This window comes from Sinocyclocheilus grahami, unplaced genomic scaffold, assembly GCF_001515645.1.
Source record: "Sinocyclocheilus grahami isolate Dianchi unplaced genomic scaffold, SAMN03320097.WGS_v1.1 scaffold845.1, whole genome shotgun sequence".
NCBI lineage: Eukaryota > Metazoa > Chordata > Actinopteri > Cypriniformes > Cyprinidae > Sinocyclocheilus > Sinocyclocheilus grahami.
Window position 1 is genome coordinate 89,942 of NW_015506024.1, and position 18,703 is coordinate 108,644.

The window sequence follows — 18,703 nt, forward strand, 5'->3', positions numbered from 1 at the left end:
AAATAATCTGATTTTGGAGTTTGACAATGAACACATTGCAACCATGCTTGGGACGGACCACATAAACAAGCAAAAATGCTTTACATGTCTTGAAATAATTTCTAAACATTAAACATTGACTGTCAGTCTTTATTCACCTGTTTCTCGTTGTTTCTCATTAAAATTAAAGTAAATAGTGTAAATTACATCGCTAATGTCATAGAATAGCACATTGTAACGCAGTGTTACAACGTGCCCCATCTGCACAACTGGAATTTAAAATTGGTTAGTGTCTTCTGCTAGTTAGCGAAGCTTAAAAAAATATCTGAACTGATAAATAACAGATTGGAGATTCAAATGATAGCAGATTTGTCATTTTAAATGAATAATAAAAACTGAGATAAAAAATGTACTTTAGCCAGAATTTAAATGTTACTATGGTAAAATAAATATTCAAACCACGTGTGTTACAACTAACACCCCGCTACTTCTGCTATATTTTCACACTTAAAACAATAATTTGGTATTCCTCTTGTACCATTGTCCTCTTTTATGCTAAGAAATAAGTCACCTGGCAGTTCTCTCCCAAGTGGTTCCACTGCTGCCAGCATTAAGTCTGAGTATGATTCAGTGGGCTATATGGTTTGTTTTTCTGTCAATATGTGGTGCTGTGTGTACATTGAGGAAAAAAATTAACTTAAATGATTTTAGCAAATGGCTGCAATATAACAAAGAGTGAAAAATTTAAGGGGGTCTGAATACTTTCCGTACCCACTGTACATACATACATTAGGGCTGGACAATAATTCAATATCAATATGTATCGCAATGTAATTTTTTTCAATAACAGTGATATGATTTTTAAACACATTTCCGATATTTCGATATACATTACCAGTGTTTCCCATACATTGATTTATTTGTGGCGTTTGACTTCGTTGAATAAACATGAGCACTGCATGTTTCAAAATCAAAACACGGCGGGTGCAATAAAAGGTGAACATTTATTTATTTCCTAAAATATTATATAGTTTTATAGGAGTAGGTTGACCGAATCGTATCGACCGAAATTAAGAAATATATCGTGATATAAATTTTGGCCATATCGTCCAGCCCTAACATACATACATGCATACATACATACATACATACATACATACATACATACATACATACATACATACATACATACATACATACATACATACATACATACATACATACATACATACATACATACACACACACACACACACATACACACACACACAAAAGTACCTATAAGAATAGCGTTAAAGTACCGGATCAATAAGCAGAATAGAGTAGTAATACTGTTAAAACTTTAATGATACCCATCCCTATTTATAATGTTACAAAAGATTTCTAGTAAAGATAAATTCTATTCTTTTGAACTTTCTGTTCATCAAAGTATCCTGAAAAAAAATGTATCAATTTCCACAAAAATGTGAAACAGCACAATGGTTTTCAACATTGATAATAATAAATGTTTCTTAAATCATCACAGTAGAATGATTTCTGAAGGATCATGTGACACTGAAGACTGGAGTAATGATGCTGAAAATTCAGTTTTGCATCACGGGAATAAATTACATGTTAAAATATTTTAAAATATAAATTGTAATAGCTCACTTCAGTGCGGGCTCGTCAGAAGTGCGCACCGAGGGCGCATAGTGGCCGCAAAGGGGGTACTTGTGAGCACCCTTCTGAAAGCCAAAATGATGAATGGGACACCCTACGGTCTCGTAGACTTAACGGACACACGCACGCGGCGCTCATTGTAAGTCCACAAGATCGCAAATTCACATGAAATGTGCCATTTGGGACAGGGCCACTGCCTTTATGAATGGGTCACTGAGTCATTGACTTACGCGTTTTGTTCAAAAAGGTAGATTCATTCAATATCGAAACACTGCTGTGTTGACCGGGGAGACACAACAGTTCTGTTGTTGTATAAAATTAGTGTCACATTGCAATCGTGCTGATATTTGGGGAAACCAGGGCTCAAGGGGGCGATGAGGAGTAATTATCCTCTAAAACCATCGAGAATTAGTTTGCCGGTACAACTCTCAATATGATATGACACTGATGGTACACCACAAAAAATCTTCAGCTTTTGGGTTTATTTTGCATCAAACACAAGACAACTTTAAGCAAATAGGGTTAAATCCTATCTAAATTAATTCTAATTCTATTTGTATACAATAAAAATAAAACGTAATTGACTTAAAAAGCCTTGGACAATGTAAAAATCTATGCATTGTTTTCCCTCATATGCTCAAAAAGCACCTGATGGAGTTTGAACTTCACATCAAACTTCACCGCCACACGAATAGGGGCCTCGCGCACTCAATTTGCATGACCGCCCACTCCACGAAGATAATTTTCGCCGCTTGCACCTTTGCGCTCGTGCGGATGCTGTGAGTATAAGCCAGGCTTCAGATTTCACTGATCACGTGAAGAGACTGAGAAAGGTGCTTTCAGTACGAGTGCTTCTGATGTATAGCCTGGCAAAAAAAAAAAAAGCCTGGCTGTCTTTTATATTGTTTTATTGACGGATTGTAGCGGTGCGGTTAGCGACACACTTCTCCACACAGCCTCTCTTCAAATTTGACATCCATGTTGTTTTTCCAGCAGATACGCAGTTGGTGGTTTTGTAGCCTAGTGACCGAGCATACTTGTTCATGCAGTCACAAAAAATGGGAGGCATGCGGATGTCTGCAAAGAGCCTCCACACACAACCTCTGATGACGATTTTTACATCACGCTTAATACTCGCCGCATCAGCACGAGCGCAAAAGTGTGCACGGCAAAAATTATGTGAATACTGAGGGAACGATGGCGGACAGAAAATGCAGTAGTTCTTCCCATGTGGGTTTGCAACAACAGTAAATGCAACGACAACAAATGTAATTTTTGGGTGAACTATTCCTTTAAGCCATGGCCTGTATTGTTCATGAGCAGATCAATTGGAATGTAGCCTTTCATATGTTGGGAAGAAGGCCTCACCCATCTCACCCAAAACCTCACCCATCAGGAAGCCTGATTTCTAACAGTCAAGTTGAAACTTGTGGTAGTTCTCTGCCCCAGAACTGCAGATATTTACTGACTGAAGGTTATGGAGGCCTTCACATGGTGACAGTGCTGATTTTGGGCTATTTTCCTCCTTTGAGATGCAGTGCAATAAGATCATACAGAAAGGATAGGAGCGGATCCAAGATCTGAAACTGTACCCTCAGGCACTGTTTGTTAGTGCCCTGATGTGCATTCGGTAGCATTACAGTCATCATTCGTAGCCTCCTCTGCTCTCAGTGCTGCACAAATGCTGAGACAGGCTGCTTTAGCTGCTTGCTCATTCAAACAGCGTTTAGATACCCTCACTAAAAGTGGTTTTGCTCACTGACTCCGGGTGGCTCTGTTCAAGTGCATTGTGCTCAGCACAAACAGACCAAAGTGAGTTATGAAGGTGGAGATACTAGATTGCTATGCAATTCCACATTCATTTTCGTCTTGCTACTGACGACATGTGCACTCATGCAGATGGCACACCAATTGAAATTGTTACAGTTTTTCCTGTCAAAAGGCCCAGATACATGAGTATATTTGTCCACCATGGACAGTTTGTGCAGGTCTTGTACTCCTAGTTTCCTCAATAGCAACTCATTGACAGAAATATGTACTTTGCCATTTTTATTGACCATTTGAAAACAAACTCCGCATCCTTATTCACAGACTTCAAATCAAGATCTTTATTCTTATAAGACGGGTATAACAAGATCTTCAGTCTTCAGTGTCACATGATCTTTTAGAAATCATTCTGATACGCTGATTTGCCGCTCAAGAAACTTTTTTTAACATATCAATTTTGAAAACGGTTGCACTTTCATATTTTTGTGGAGACCTTGATACTTTTTATTCAGGATTCTTTAATGAATAAAAAAATTAAATAAAACATTTTAAAAGTAGAAAAAAATATTTTGATAATCGAGTAATCAGATAAAAACATGTTTTGTGGTAATACAAATAAACCTAAGAGAACAATATACATTAAAATGACTTATATAATAGCAATAACGCAATAATTGATTCAAATAAAATATCAAAAGCAAGCTATCATATAGTTTTATTGAACAAAACCTGTACATTGTGTACTATATCAAATGCCTGCAGAGGGTGCCAACAGCCTGGTACTTGTTTTTACACTTTACATCACGATCTAATCCTTGTTTAATATTGACTAAACAACATTTAATTCAAATGTCCACTTAATCTGTAATATTTTGCCACTTCTTTATGATAGAAATGCTAGAGCCACTGTCATTCCTCGAACAAGAACATGCGGACATCAAAACATGCAAACTCCGAGTGAGGGTTTAAACTTTTGAACGGTTAGCATATTTAGAAAGATATTCTTCTGTATTCTGATGTATTCTTCTGTGTTGGTGTAGGTTGATAAATGATTTGCCTTATAAATTTGATAGAATGGTGCACATTGTTCCCAGTTGAACATCATAAGCAACTTTACAATAGCACTATGCATTATTATGATTTTAAATGGGTTTTAATATTTCGTGCAGCCTCAGAAAATGGCCTAATAATGCTTTTCATGGATCCTCGACCGTGGAATGCACCACTTCTGGTAATTTGTCAGTTAATCGACACGTGTCAATGCAATCAACAATTTTTATAATAGATTTCTCGAATTTAATCAAGGGACAGTGACCGCTCTAAAAAAGGCATTTGTTCTGTCGTGTACTTAGTGACTATGCAATATAAATATACTGTGTGGCCAAGATTATGTGGACACCTGCTTTTAATTAAAAGGTTTGGCAATTCCAGATGCACACTGCCTTCAGCTACTCTTGGGAAGATTTTATATCTGAGCTGTGATGTCACACAATCCAAAGTAGACAAAACAAATAAACCTTTTTTTTTTTTTTTTTTTGTACAATTGGATTGTACTGCTGTGGTTGGGAGGTTGATTATCATGGTTTTTCTTGGATCAAAGCAGACTATTAATTGTTTGTTGTGTTTTTGGAGATGTCTGTAAAGTGTTACTAATTCGTTATGTTCCGCAGAGCCTTCAGGAAGTCCTGCAAAGGATAATTTCAGGATGAACCGTTACAAGAACAAAGCACTCAACCTGGAGGAGATGCGTCGGAGAAGGGAGGAGGAAGGCATTCAGCTGAGGAAACAGAAACGAGAGCAACAGGTGACTGTCCATTTGCTTTGTTTATTTGTTTTTGTTTTCATGTTCCCTACATGACCTTTTCTTTAAAGGTAACTTGAAAATATAATAAACCCCATTGAATTTAATAAATATGTTTTTGGTTTTATTGTGCACAGTTGGTGCATTGAAGAAAAATTCTTCATAATCATCCACCGTTAATATGACTTTTACACTACCATTCAAAACTTTGGGGTTTGTAATATTGTGAAATATTATTTGGGATAAGAATATTTTGTAACATTATCCCATACATCCTTTTCACATTGACTATGCTGATACATAAGTTAAATGGTCTGTGAATGCTGTTTCATGTTAACTTTAACTGTCACATCAATTGGTGCAATTTGCACTATTGATTCTCTCTTTTTCTCTTGGCAGCTGTTTAAGAGGAGAAATGTGGAGCTCCTGGGTGAAGAAGGGGGAATGTTTGACAGTCCACTTACGGATTCCTACATCTCCTCCACCACAGCACCAGTGAGTTCAAACCCAAATGAATAGTTTGCTTTCTCCCATTATGTCACTTACAGGCAGAGGTAACACTGGGTCTGTTGTTAGTAGTGCATTATGACCCCTTAATTCAATAAGCACTATTGATTTGGACTTCTCAGAGGTGCAAGCCTGGGTTGAAAACTAATTACGGTCATTGATCTAGACCAAATTTGTCCTATGTGTTTTTTAGGATGGAGTAATTACAAGAGACATGGTTGAAATGCTCTTCTCAGAAGATCCTGAACTACAACTGGTCACAACACAGAGATTCAGAAAACTGCTTTCCAAAGGTATCTGGCACAAACACATGTCTGGAGTTGCCTAGAAGCGTGTCTGAGTTTTAATAAATCAATCTTCGTATTGTTCAGAACCAAACCCTCCTATTGACGAGGTTATAAGCACACCGGGAGTTGTGAATAGATTCGTTGAGTTCCTTCAAAAAAGTACCAATTGCACTTTACAGGTGAGATGTGATGAAATAAAGCTAAACTAGTTTCTTCATTTAAAGTTATAAATTCAGATCCTTGAATGTGTCTCCCCCCCCCCACCCCAGGGCACTGACCAACATCGCATCTGGAACATCTCAACAGACAAAGTTTGTGATCGAGGCCGGTGCTGTACCTGTCTTTATCGAGCTTCTCAACTCAGAGTTTGAAGACGTGCAGGAGCAGGTACAAGTTATAAAGCTGCAAGGGATAAGTCGCCTTGTTTTGTTTGTGCTAAACGAGTATAAATCCCATGTGGTTATGTTAATGAATCTTTGTGTCACAGGCTGTTTGGGCTTTGGGGAACATTGCGGGAGACAGCGCTGTGTGCAGAGATTATGTGCTAAACTGTAATATACTTTCTCCTCTACTAATGTGAGTTCTCAGTTTTTCTGTTTACCTTACACAAGACCACAGTATTGGCATTTATCTGACATCGCAATGACTTTAACATCGTCTGCGGAAGAAACAAACATTTTTGGCTTAAGATAAGGATTGATTGTTTCCTTGATACTTTTCCCCCCAGGCTGCTGACCAAATCAACTCGTCTAACAATGACCAGGAATGCTGTGTGGGCCTTGTCCAACCTCTGCAGAGGCAAAAGTCCACCCCCAGACTTTGAGAAGGTCTGTACTGCTTGTCTGTCCCTTGACAACACTCTTTATTTTCCTTGTTTAAGAAGGCACTTTATGCTTTCAAAAGGTCTCATTTGTCATAGGTCTCAGTGTCTCATATGACGGTGAAGAGTGGAGTAATGGCTGTTGAAAATTTAGCTTAATCATCGCAGGAATAAATTGCATATTAAAGGGGATAAAATTGTCACTTAGCTGTTTTTGCGTTTATTTAGGTTTCTGGCATGTCTGCCAGCTCAGAAAAGCTGAAAAGAAAACAGGCAGCCAGTTTGTTATGGGCTATCTTGAGTCTGAAACTGTCATCCAGCGAGCTGTTTCAGTTTGCAGCCAGTTTTTATGTAGATAGCTAGCTATTTGAATAACACCGCCTCCGAGCCATATACGAGTCCAAGGCAGCAATTCACGTGTCTTGTGTCGACACGCCCCACGGATGAGAGGGGTGGGGCGAACGGTAGCTCATTATTATTTAAAGAGTCATGCACTGAAATGAGTCGCTGTGATCATGTTTTACATGGTAAAAAGGGTGTTGTTTTACATGTCCATTGAAGTTTAACTAAAGTATGTTAATACAGACATTTCATTAATACTCTAAAGAATCACACCAACTTGTGGAAAATAGGCATCCGCAGGGCTCGCAAAATGTAAAAATCGCTGGTAGCCCTTCGGGCAGACATTCTTCAGATTTTGGTAGCCCAAAATGAATTTAAGTAGCCGGAATATAAAAAATAAAAAAAAGTCATCTGCTGAAATTCACTGCGGACAAATCAGCATGATTAAAAAATTCATTGATTGCTTTTTTTCTTCAAATAACAAGTCAAGAGAGTAGGGGTGCAACGGATCATAAAACCCACAACTCGGCTCATATTGCATTATCATATCAGATTTTGAGTAACAGATCGGATAATTTTGCAGATGACCAAAAAAATATGGTTCTTTATTATTAAAATAACAGATACTTCTTTGATACCACATCAAAAACTAGTAGCATATAGGGATGTAACGATTCACTCAACAGGGTAGTTCAGGCTGTATCGTTATTCACGATACTGATTTCACAATACAATTTTCTCACAATTTTTTTTTTTAACAAAATGAGATCTAAGACAAATTATAAATGAAAAGGTGTCCTTTTATTATTTCTCCAACAAAATGCTGCACATTTCTTTGTGAAATTGAAATGTCAAATAATAAAACTAACTTAACATTTTAAAACAAATCCCAAATCAAATAATTAAATACAAATAAAATAAATCTCTTCATACCTTCATACTTTTTCCATTTAAAATCAGAGGCAACCACTGCATTTTAATCGCGATCCAAACAAAGATGCTAAATGTTATTTAGATTGTATAATTTCGAAATTTGAAGAAAAAACAGAATGGTCTGATTTTAGCTTTGTGAATGAGATGCAAATGGCACTCTCTGACAGCAGGTGGCGCTTATGGAACAGCAGGTATTTATAGGCTGCTGCCCCTTTAAGACCGAATGCACGGATCCAATATAATGATGCACTTGAGATTTCGTTCTCCACTGTTTACGTTCACTTAAGACATAACCGACTGCGTTTACGAGAATACTTGCCGAGACAGTTATTTTGAGATAATTTTGTGTGTATGTTTTCATTCAGATGCAAGGATATGCGAAAAAGGAATCGATTCTGTGTATGCGCATTGTCTGAAAAGCGCCTCTCTGTGCGCGCAGCTCCGAATGCGCGTGAATGGTTTAAAACACTTGAATGTTTAAATCAGCAAGACTTAGAAACACGTGCAAACGATCACCTACGATCCGTTTTACCCCTACAAGCTAGTGAACAATGCAAATCAAGGAAGGAATTTTATATCACTGTTCAAGATAGCCCATCGGACAGGGTGGTAAAACATTTTGGTGGCCCGACTGGAAAACACAATAGCCCCGGGAAGTCAGACTAGCAATTTTGTGAGCCCTGATCCGATGTTGCCTTTAAAAGTATATTCAAATAGAAAACGGTTGGTTTCAATTTTACAATTTCACAATATTATGGTTTTTACTGCACTTTTGATCAAATAAATGCAAACAAATGGTGACTGCATTTATGTGTGTATATATATATATATATATATATATATATATATATATAAAACGTCTTTTAAAATCATTGAAAAAAATCTTACCAACCCCAAACTTTTAAACAGTAGTGTACATTTCAGTAAAATTATTTAAAAAATGTATTTAAAAAATTACATAATAGTAAAACTATTATGTATCAAATGAAAGGAGTGTTTTTACACATGACTATCAGTGACGTCATGTCATTGTGCATTTTTTATTTTTATTTACGTATTTATTTTTATAAGCTATAACTTCATATTGAAAGCTGTCTTTTGCTCTTGTAGGTGTCTCCATGCCTGCCTGTGCTGTCCCGTCTTTTGTTCAGCAGTGATTCAGACCTGCTGGCTGATGCCTGTTGGGCTTTGTCCTATCTCTCTGATGGGCCCAATGAGAAGATCCAAGCAGTTATTGATTCAGGGGTCTGCAGGAGGCTGGTGGAGCTGCTCATGTGAGTCCGCTATTATGACTAAATTGTCATTTCTAAATCATATTGAAACTGCTACACTTTTAAGTTCCATAATGACATATTTCAATGTGAATCAGAATTTTCAGCAGGACGTAAGGCCAAAGTGTCATAATTGACTTATGAGCTATATTCCAAATGATTGTGAAAACAAACTTTAAATAGGATCTGATTTGAATTCACATTATTTTTCTAGCTTAGTATTACAGTAGCTTTATTTGAGCTTTACCTAAACCAGTGGTTCTCAGAAAACATCCAACAGGTCCGCTGGCTGTATTATTAGTAATATATTTAAATAATGAAATTCTAATTTACATTAAAATGCGGGGGGAAAAAAACAAGATGCATACTGAAATAATTTTTCTTATAAATAACTGTCTTTATTGGGGAAAAGTTTTTCTGTATAATATATTGTTCTATTTATAATATAGTCGGCACAGCATCGTCTTTTAGTTTCAGTCTTTCTGAAAATCCTGTGTCGATTTGTGCCTTGACTGTAAATTAATCCGCGGTAAAATGATGTGAACAAAGGACCAAGTTCTTACTGACGTGGTCTGGATCTTCAATAAAAATAAAGTTCATCCACTCTTTCCTAATGCTGGGATCAGAAGGAAGGCGATGCTAAGACTTGTGTTTTTCCACAACTTGGCACTGCACAGCGTTTTGTCTTCGGAGCATCTTTATCATTTGGTTTCTGTGTAGACCTGCATTTGCCTCTCTCGATATTTACACTACATGCGTGAATCGGTGGGCGGGGCTAAACAGGCAGTGATGTAGAAGCAGGCGTTGATCATCTTCTGCGGAGGCGGGGTTTAGCCTCACTATTACGTCATAAAGTGGCACATTCCACAACCTCTCGTTTTGACAGATTGGCTTCAATATAAGCTGTTTTTATACTAACGAGAAAGTTTTGAGTTGTCTTTATAGTACAGTGACCTCTTACGTCAAAAGATCAAGGGAATTTTGATTTCTTAGTTCATGACCCCTTTAACACTAACGAAAACAAGGCTGTGAGGGATAGACTTGCAGTCTTTATAATGGCATGCTCTTTATAAAGGTTCTAAATCATGTAATTTTCACAACTCTCACCTTTCAGAACTGTTTTATGGAGTTTTTGTCTACTGAAAGTTTTTCATCAGCTGAATAATCAGTATATTGTTAAATAAAAGTTCACACTGTACTGCTATACTTTACAGCCTTGTTTTCATTCCTGTCAGAAATTAAATATGGCACTAAGACTAATATAATACAAAGGTCTATATCAGGGGGCCTTCAAATATTGTGTTTTTGACCTTTGAGTCAAAAAGTTTGAGAACTGCTGTTCTTGACGACCTCTTTCCTCTTTTCTTGCAGGCATACCGATTACAAGGTGGCCTCTCCTGCTCTGAGGGCCGTTGGAAACATTGTTACAGGAGATGACATTCAGACACAGGTGTGTTAGTATGTGAGCAGATGTGTTTCATCTTCATGTATGATTATCTCTGGTTTCGAACAGGAGATGGATGGTGTCCTTATGCTTCTATTCTCTCTGCCCTAGGTGGTGTTGAACTGCTCAGCTCTCCCCTGCCTCCTGCACCTGCTCAGTAGTGCCAAGGAATCCATCAGGAAGGAGGCCTGCTGGACTATCTCCAACATCACAGCGGGAAACAGAGCGCAGATTCAGGTACATCCTGACCTACACTCCACATCTGCTACCAAGATGCACACTCACAGGGCTCAGCTTGTTTATCGTGTGCAGCAGGGTTGCAAGGCTGCACCCTCAAACCTTCAAAGGAGTGGTTCTGTTTATAGTGTCTACTTGGGATTTATTTTTGGATTTAAGGATGATTTTAATCCTGTGTTCTTTTTCTCACCCATCATCATCATCTTCTGCAGACCGTAATAGATGCAAACATCTTCCCAGTCTTGATAGATATCCTACAGAAAGCAGAATTCCGCACCAGGAAGGAGGCGGTGTGGGCGATCACTAATGCCACGTCAGGTGGCACACCTGAGCAGATCAGGTGAGCTCTGAGCATGTGCTTACAGACAGCTCATTTTAAGCATCTTAAGCATTCAGACTTCTGACGGTGACTGCATTTATGTGTGTATATATATATATATATATATATATATATATATATATAAAACGTCTTTTAAAATCATTGAAAAAAATCTTACCAACCCCAAACTTTTAAACAGTAGTGTACATTTCAGTAAAATTATTTAAAAAATGTATTTAAAAAATTACATAATAGTAAAACTATTATGTATCAAATGAAAGGAGTGTTTTTACACATGACTATCAGTGACGTCATGTCATTGTGCATTTTTTATTTTTATTTACGTATTTATTTTTATAAGCTATAACTTCATATTGAAAGCTGTCTTTTGCTCTTGTAGGTGTCTCCATGCCTGCCTGTGCTGTCCCGTCTTTTGTTCAGCAGTGATTCAGACCTGCTGGCTGATGCCTGTTGGGCTTTGTCCTATCTCTCTGATGGGCCCAATGAGAAGATCCAAGCAGTTATTGATTCAGGGGTCTGCAGGAGGCTGGTGGAGCTGCTCATGTGAGTCCGCTATTATGACTAAATTGTCATTTCTAAATCATATTGAAACTGCTACACTTTTAAGTTCCATAATGACATATTTCAATGTGAATCAGAATTTTCAGCAGGACGTAAGGCCAAAGTGTCATAATTGACTTATGAGCTATATTCCAAATGATTGTGAAAACAAACTTTAAATAGGATCTGATTTGAATTCACATTATTTTTCTAGCTTAGTATTACAGTAGCTTTATTTGAGCTTTACCTAAACCAGTGGTTCTCAGAAAACATCCAACAGGTCCGCTGGCTGTATTATTAGTAATATATTTAAATAATGAAATTCTAATTTACATTAAAATGCGGGGGGAAAAAAACAAGATGCATACTGAAATAATTTTTCTTATAAATAACTGTCTTTATTGGGGAAAAGTTTTTCTGTATAATATATTGTTCTATTTATAATATAGTCGGCACAGCATCGTCTTTTAGTTTCAGTCTTTCTGAAAATCCTGTGTCGATTTGTGCCTTGACTGTAAATTAATCCGCGGTAAAATGATGTGAACAAAGGACCAAGTTCTTACTGACGTGGTCTGGATCTTCAATAAAAATAAAGTTCATCCACTCTTTCCTAATGCTGGGATCAGAAGGAAGGCGATGCAAAGACTTGTGTTTTTCCACAACTTGGCACTGCACAGCGTTTTGTCTTCGGAGCATCTTTATCATTTGGTTTCTGTGTAGACCTGCATTTGCCTCTCTCGATATTTACACTACATGCGTGAATCGGTGGGCGGGGCTAAACAGGCAGTGATGTAGAAGCAGGCGTTGATCATCTTCTGCGGAGGCGGGGTTTAGCCTCACTATTACGTCATAAAGTGGCACATTCCACAACCTCTCGTTTTGACAGATTGGCTTCAATATAAGCTGTTTTTATACTAACGAGAAAGTTTTGAGTTGTCTTTATAGTACAGTGACCTCTTACGTCAAAAGATCAAGGGAATTTTGATTTCTTAGTTCATGACCCCTTTAACACTAACGAAAACAAGGCTGTGAGGGATAGACTTGCAGTCTTTATAATGGCATGCTCTTTATAAAGGTTCTAAATCATGTAATTTTCACAACTCTCACCTTTCAGAACTGTTTTATGGAGTTTTTGTCTACTGAAAGTTTTTCATCAGCTGAATAATCAGTATATTGTTAAATAAAAGTTCACACTGTACTGCTATACTTTACAGCCTTGTTTTCATTCCTGTCAGAAATTAAATATGGCACTAAGACTAATATAATACAAAGGTCTATATCAGGGGGCCTTCAAATATTGTGTTTTTGACCTTTGAGTCAAAAAGTTTGAGAACTGCTGTTCTTGACGACCTCTTTCCTCTTTTCTTGCAGGCATACCGATTACAAGGTGGCCTCTCCTGCTCTGAGGGCCGTTGGAAACATTGTTACAGGAGATGACATTCAGACACAGGTGTGTTAGTATGTGAGCAGATGTGTTTCATCTTCATGTATGATTATCTCTGGTTTCGAACAGGAGATGGATGGTGTCCTTATGCTTCTATTCTCTCTGCCCTAGGTGGTGTTGAACTGCTCAGCTCTCCCCTGCCTCCTGCACCTGCTCAGTAGTGCCAAGGAATCCATCAGGAAGGAGGCCTGCTGGACTATCTCCAACATCACAGCGGGAAACAGAGCGCAGATTCAGGTACATCCTGACCTACACTCCACATCTGCTACCAAGATGCACACTCACAGGGCTCAGCTTGTTTATCGTGTGCAGCAGGGTTGCAAGGCTGCACCCTCAAACCTTCAAAGGAGTGGTTCTGTTTATAGTGTCTACTTGGGATTTATTTTTGGATTTAAGGATGATTTTAATCCTGTGTTCTTTTTCTCACCCATCATCATCATCTTCTGCAGACCGTAATAGATGCAAACATCTTCCCAGTCTTGATAGATATCCTACAGAAAGCAGAATTCCGCACCAGGAAGGAGGCGGTGTGGGCGATCACTAATGCCACGTCAGGTGGCACACCTGAGCAGATCAGGTGAGCTCTGAGCATGTGCTTACAGACAGCTCATTTTAAGCATCTTAAGCATTCAGACTTCTGACAAACTTGTCACAAAGCCTGGCATACCATTTACCATCGCTTTGAGAATCAGGTCATTGACATGGAGCTCATTTTTGGCAAGCTGCACGCCAAAACATGCTGATCAAATAACAAGATAGGAACTGGTATCATGGAGAGGACCCCTGCTGACCCTTATGACTGTGTATCAAGGTCATTGATTCACCTAAAATATCAGATAATTTGACCTTATTATGACAAGGCCAGGGTAGTTCAGGCTGTAAAATGTCATGTGGTGCGACTTCCTAGAGAATTACAAAAAATACCATTTATCTTTGAACGGATAGTATGAGTAATTCAGTTTAAACGTTTGATAAATTGTATAAACATTTTTCAAAACAATGAAAAACTAAGAATGAGAATGTATAAGAATTTAAGAATGTCTTTTAAAGTTTTATTTTACCTTTTTCTTCGTTTACCCTATTATTTACAAGTACAAGTTTGATTGCAACATATAATCATTGCTGTTAATAGTGTTCATCGTCTGTTTGATTACATCATTAACTGAATTTTACTGTTCATTTCTGCCATATGTACTTTAACTAACATAGTCGCTACTACTAAATATATTGTAGAAACTTAATTTCCTGTAAAGCTGCTTTGCAACGATTTTTATCGTGAAAAGCGCTATACAAATAAACTTGAATTGAATTATTGGTCAAAGACCCAATTGTAGGCCTACAGTTGGCTTTGCATTCATATTTACATCATTTTTCATGGCCAATCCTGATTTCATATTGTTTTTTTTTGTTTTTTGTTTTTTTATTAATGAATGGGCCGATACGGATTGCTTTTTGCTTTCTGTCTTTAAGCAAGCAACAACAAAGAAATTAAAGAGAACATTTTGCTCTATTACAGACCAAATATAATTTGAAGTTAGAGGCAAACATTGCATTTTAATCATGATCCAAACAAAGATGCTACATGCATTTAGTCTGAATAGTCTGACTTTATCTTTGTGAAATTGTTACATAAAACAACTGCAAAAAAAAACAAAAAACAGATGGGCTGAATGAAAATGTAAATTCACTCTCTGACAGTAGATGGCACTTGTGGAATAGAAGCGATGCAAGAAAAAGAAAAATTTTCCGGACAGTCAGTTCCCTTCAGAGATGCATTCATATAAACCTCAAAATGTCTGGTTACGATTGATGGCCAGTCGACTGGTGCATCTCAAATATTTCAGAGTGCCTTCAGAGATGCATTCATATAAACCTCAAAATGTCTGGTTACGATTGATGGCCAGTCGACTGGTGCATCTCAAATATTTACCCTCTTTACATGTATGTGTCAGGCAGCCTCTTTTTGTCTGTGCGGGTGATTCTTGGTGAAAATAAGTGTGTGCACAAACTCCTGATCATCAATGTCTAGCTTTTTGAGTCACAGTAGTCAAGTCACATGACATCATTGGTTGAGGGAGAATAAAGATATAATTGAGTTAGAGCTGACCTCAGAAATAAATTCTCAAGATAGTTTAAGTTTAGCATGGGAGCCCATTTAAGCCCGTCTGGCCAAGTTGGGCCTTCTCAGAAGGCTATTAGCATGGCACTAATATTGGAGAAGTTGTCACCAGGGAGCACTTGTGATGTGTTTATCCAGTTTGAATTGCAGTGTGGTTTTCATGCCGTCTAGTGAGATTGCACAGTCTGAAAGTAGCGGTGTGCTTAAAGTGTTAAAGTATCACTATGCACACTTACAGCAAAGGGCTGCAGTTTTTATCAGACATGCACTTATGGCATTTAGCCACAGCCAAAACAGTGCTTCATTAAATGTATCAGCCTATAATGTGTACTTACTGAGTGCTTCCTTTGGCATAAGCGTAGCAACAACTTACCATATAAGATCTCATCTAATTGTGTTTATAATGTACGAGACATGTTTTTAACTGGAGTGTTACATAAGTGTGGTGTTATGACTTGACATTATTATTGATGTTTTATGAATAAGCTTTACTTTTGGATTGTGTCCAAGGCATTTTATCTCATCATTTATTTAAGATGTTTCTTGGTCTACTTTTAGACTGAAAGATAGTTTTGGCTGTAATAATTTATTTTGCTTTCCTCCTGTCCTTTCACGTTCCACATTGCTTATGTTTTTTAGAATCAGTGAATAAGAAAGTAAACTGGAGCCAGTTGCTAGCTTGTTCACTTGCTGAACTTGGGATGTTTGACCCGTGCTCATGGTATCATTGTGTGTCTAAATCTGAAATGGAGATTCTGTTTTACACAGTAATTTGGTGGGCATGGCTTGCCAAATATAAATTCTCTCATCTTCAGTTTTTTGTATTGGGGGAAATTAAATTATGATGTTTATTTTCTGAGAAATTAAGTACTGAAGGACAAATATTGTCCCAGTCATACTGGTGCAGGGCTAGTTTTACAAATTGATTCATTCCACGAATTACACAAAGCAGCAGAAGAGGGAATACATAATATTCTGTGCTAAAAAATAAATCAGTTATTGGACTTTTTTTTTTCGAGGGCAGTATTCCAAGCACAATGTTTTTTGGATTGCATTTCCTATTCAATTAAGACATAATATGGTGGCACACATGCTGTTGCTTATTATTCCCTTACCTGTTTCTTTTCTGTAGGTATCTGGTGAATTTGGGCTGCATTAAACCTCTTTGTGATCTTTTGACTGTGATGGACTCCAAGATCGTACTGGTGGCTTTGAATGGTTTGGAGAACATTCTCAGACTGGGCGAGCAGGAGGCCAAACAGAACGGCAGCGGCCTCAACCCTTACTGCAGTCTTATAGAGGAAGCCTATGGTAACATTTATTTTCACCAAACTATTGCTACAATTGCATGTGTTTTTTCGGAGATATGTCAAAAATGTTTAAAAATGGCAAAGGATTTGGGGAGCGGGCACTATTTTTGGAATTAGCAGTCCCAAATTAGAGAACGCTATATTAATTAGTTGTTTATTAGCATGTATATTGACTGTTTATTAGTACTTATAAAGAACATATTAATGCTTTATTCCGCATGACCATATTTAAGATCCCTTAACCCTACACTACTATACCTAAACAACTACAGCAACTACCTTACTATCAATAAGCAGTAGGACTGTCAAAATGGCTGAAAAACTAAATTCAAATTTTGTACTTAAATATGATCAAAATTCGAATTATATTCAAATTTAAAATGCATAATTTCAGTTTGGGTGATGAAAAGCTTTTGGCTTCTCTCCTGAAGCCACAAGAGGGCGCATCGAGCAAAATATTACTAATGCACGTTTATTCAAAGCATAAGATAACATGACTATCTGTGGAAAAAAGTGCATAATGTTTCAAATAATGTTTATAAACCAAATATAATTAAGTTGCTTAAACAACTATAAACAACAGCATCATGTATGTATGCATAGTTTAATACAAAGGGTGGAAAGCCAATCACACAGTGCATTTTTCATTTAAAAACGTGATGCAGTGGGATGGGGAAAAAACCTGCCATAAATGTTTTTTTCAAAGTTAAACTTGCATAAATTTTGCATGGCTTTCTAAACATGCGGCTCCTTTGTGCAAGATGCGAGTGCAATGGGAATAGATGTCCCTCAGGAAAATGTGCAAAATATGTGTTCTGTGTGAACGGCTTGGTTTGAGTTTTGATGTAAACAAGATCTTCTCCGCATTGACGTTCTCTTTTTCCGCTATATTTTTAATGAACAACGCAGCAGTGCCGCATCTAGTGGCTTCAACTGGATAGGCTTACAAAAACATTATAATGCAACGACACTTACATTGTCATAGCATCTCGTGCGCCACTGAAAAGGCTGCCTCCACCTAAAATAATGTGGATTTTTATTTTAAATTCAACAAATATTCGAAATTCGAAAAAAATTGTTGACAGCCCTAATAAGCAGTAATAAGAAGTTTATTGAGGGACAACTTATATAGTGAATGTGTTCCCTAATCTAAAGTATTTCCAACAATTTTAAATTTTGTGCTGCTTGATTTTTTTTTCCTTTTTTTATTTTTTTTTGTGTATGGTAAAAACAAATCTTTTGAGCTGTCTATTTATCAATATACAAGTCTTTACTGGGACTTTTTTTTTAATCGATTTAGTGCATCCTTGCTGAATAAAAAAACATAAATAAATAAAAAAACTATCAAAGAAATCTATGTAACTCTCGCTGTTTTTCTCTCTCTTTCTCCTCTTGCCAGGTTTGGACAAAATCGAGTTCCTACAGAGTCATGAAAATCAGGAGATCTACCAGAAAGCCTTTGACCTCATCGAGCACTATTTTGGAGTAGAGGAAGAGGATGCCAGTCTGGCACCCCAGGTGGATGAGAACCAGCAGCAGTTTCTTTTCCCGCAGCAGGAGGCCCCCATGGAGGGCTTCCAGCTATAACCAGCCTTCAGACACTTCCCGGCTGCCCCTTCCCTTTACACCCATCCCTGCACCCCATACCGGTACTAAAACATACGTCGGAAACACTCAGTGCAACCATTCATATCTGGGTGAAGCAAATTTTCGACCTGTGACACAGACTGATTTATTTATTCACTGAGGTGTGTCTCACACAGGGGAACATATCCACTGCCCTGTCACACACAAGAGAGCTGGATTTTAGTTTCTTTCATTTCCCCCCCTCAGTGATGCAGCTAAATAATCATCTACCTCAGGTAGAGATTGTGGCGCTGTCTTTTTTTTTTTTTTTTTTTTT

The 18,703-nt window shown here is 37.5% G+C and overlaps 1 protein-coding gene across 1 annotated transcript in view; it reads left to right on the forward strand.

Moving 5' to 3' along the window:
• The window catches only part of LOC107562870 (importin subunit alpha-7-like), a 23,016-nt gene extending 4,313 nt beyond the window's left edge, over nt 1-18,703 (forward strand). Inside the window, exons 2-14 of the mRNA XM_016247614.1 lie at nt 5,076-5,209; nt 5,606-5,701; nt 5,907-6,006; nt 6,085-6,199; nt 6,270-6,387; nt 6,488-6,576; nt 6,728-6,827; nt 9,206-9,369; nt 10,738-10,816; nt 10,922-11,047; nt 11,260-11,387; nt 16,623-16,801; nt 18,200-18,703. Of these exons, the coding sequence (XP_016103100.1) occupies nt 5,076-5,209; nt 5,606-5,701; nt 5,907-6,006; nt 6,085-6,199; nt 6,270-6,387; nt 6,488-6,576; nt 6,728-6,827; nt 9,206-9,369; nt 10,738-10,816; nt 10,922-11,047; nt 11,260-11,387; nt 16,623-16,801; nt 18,200-18,387 (1,616 nt within the window). The 3' untranslated portion in view covers nt 18,388-18,703. The remainder of the gene's footprint in view (nt 1-5,075; nt 5,210-5,605; nt 5,702-5,906; nt 6,007-6,084; nt 6,200-6,269; nt 6,388-6,487; nt 6,577-6,727; nt 6,828-9,205; nt 9,370-10,737; nt 10,817-10,921; nt 11,048-11,259; nt 11,388-16,622; nt 16,802-18,199) is intronic.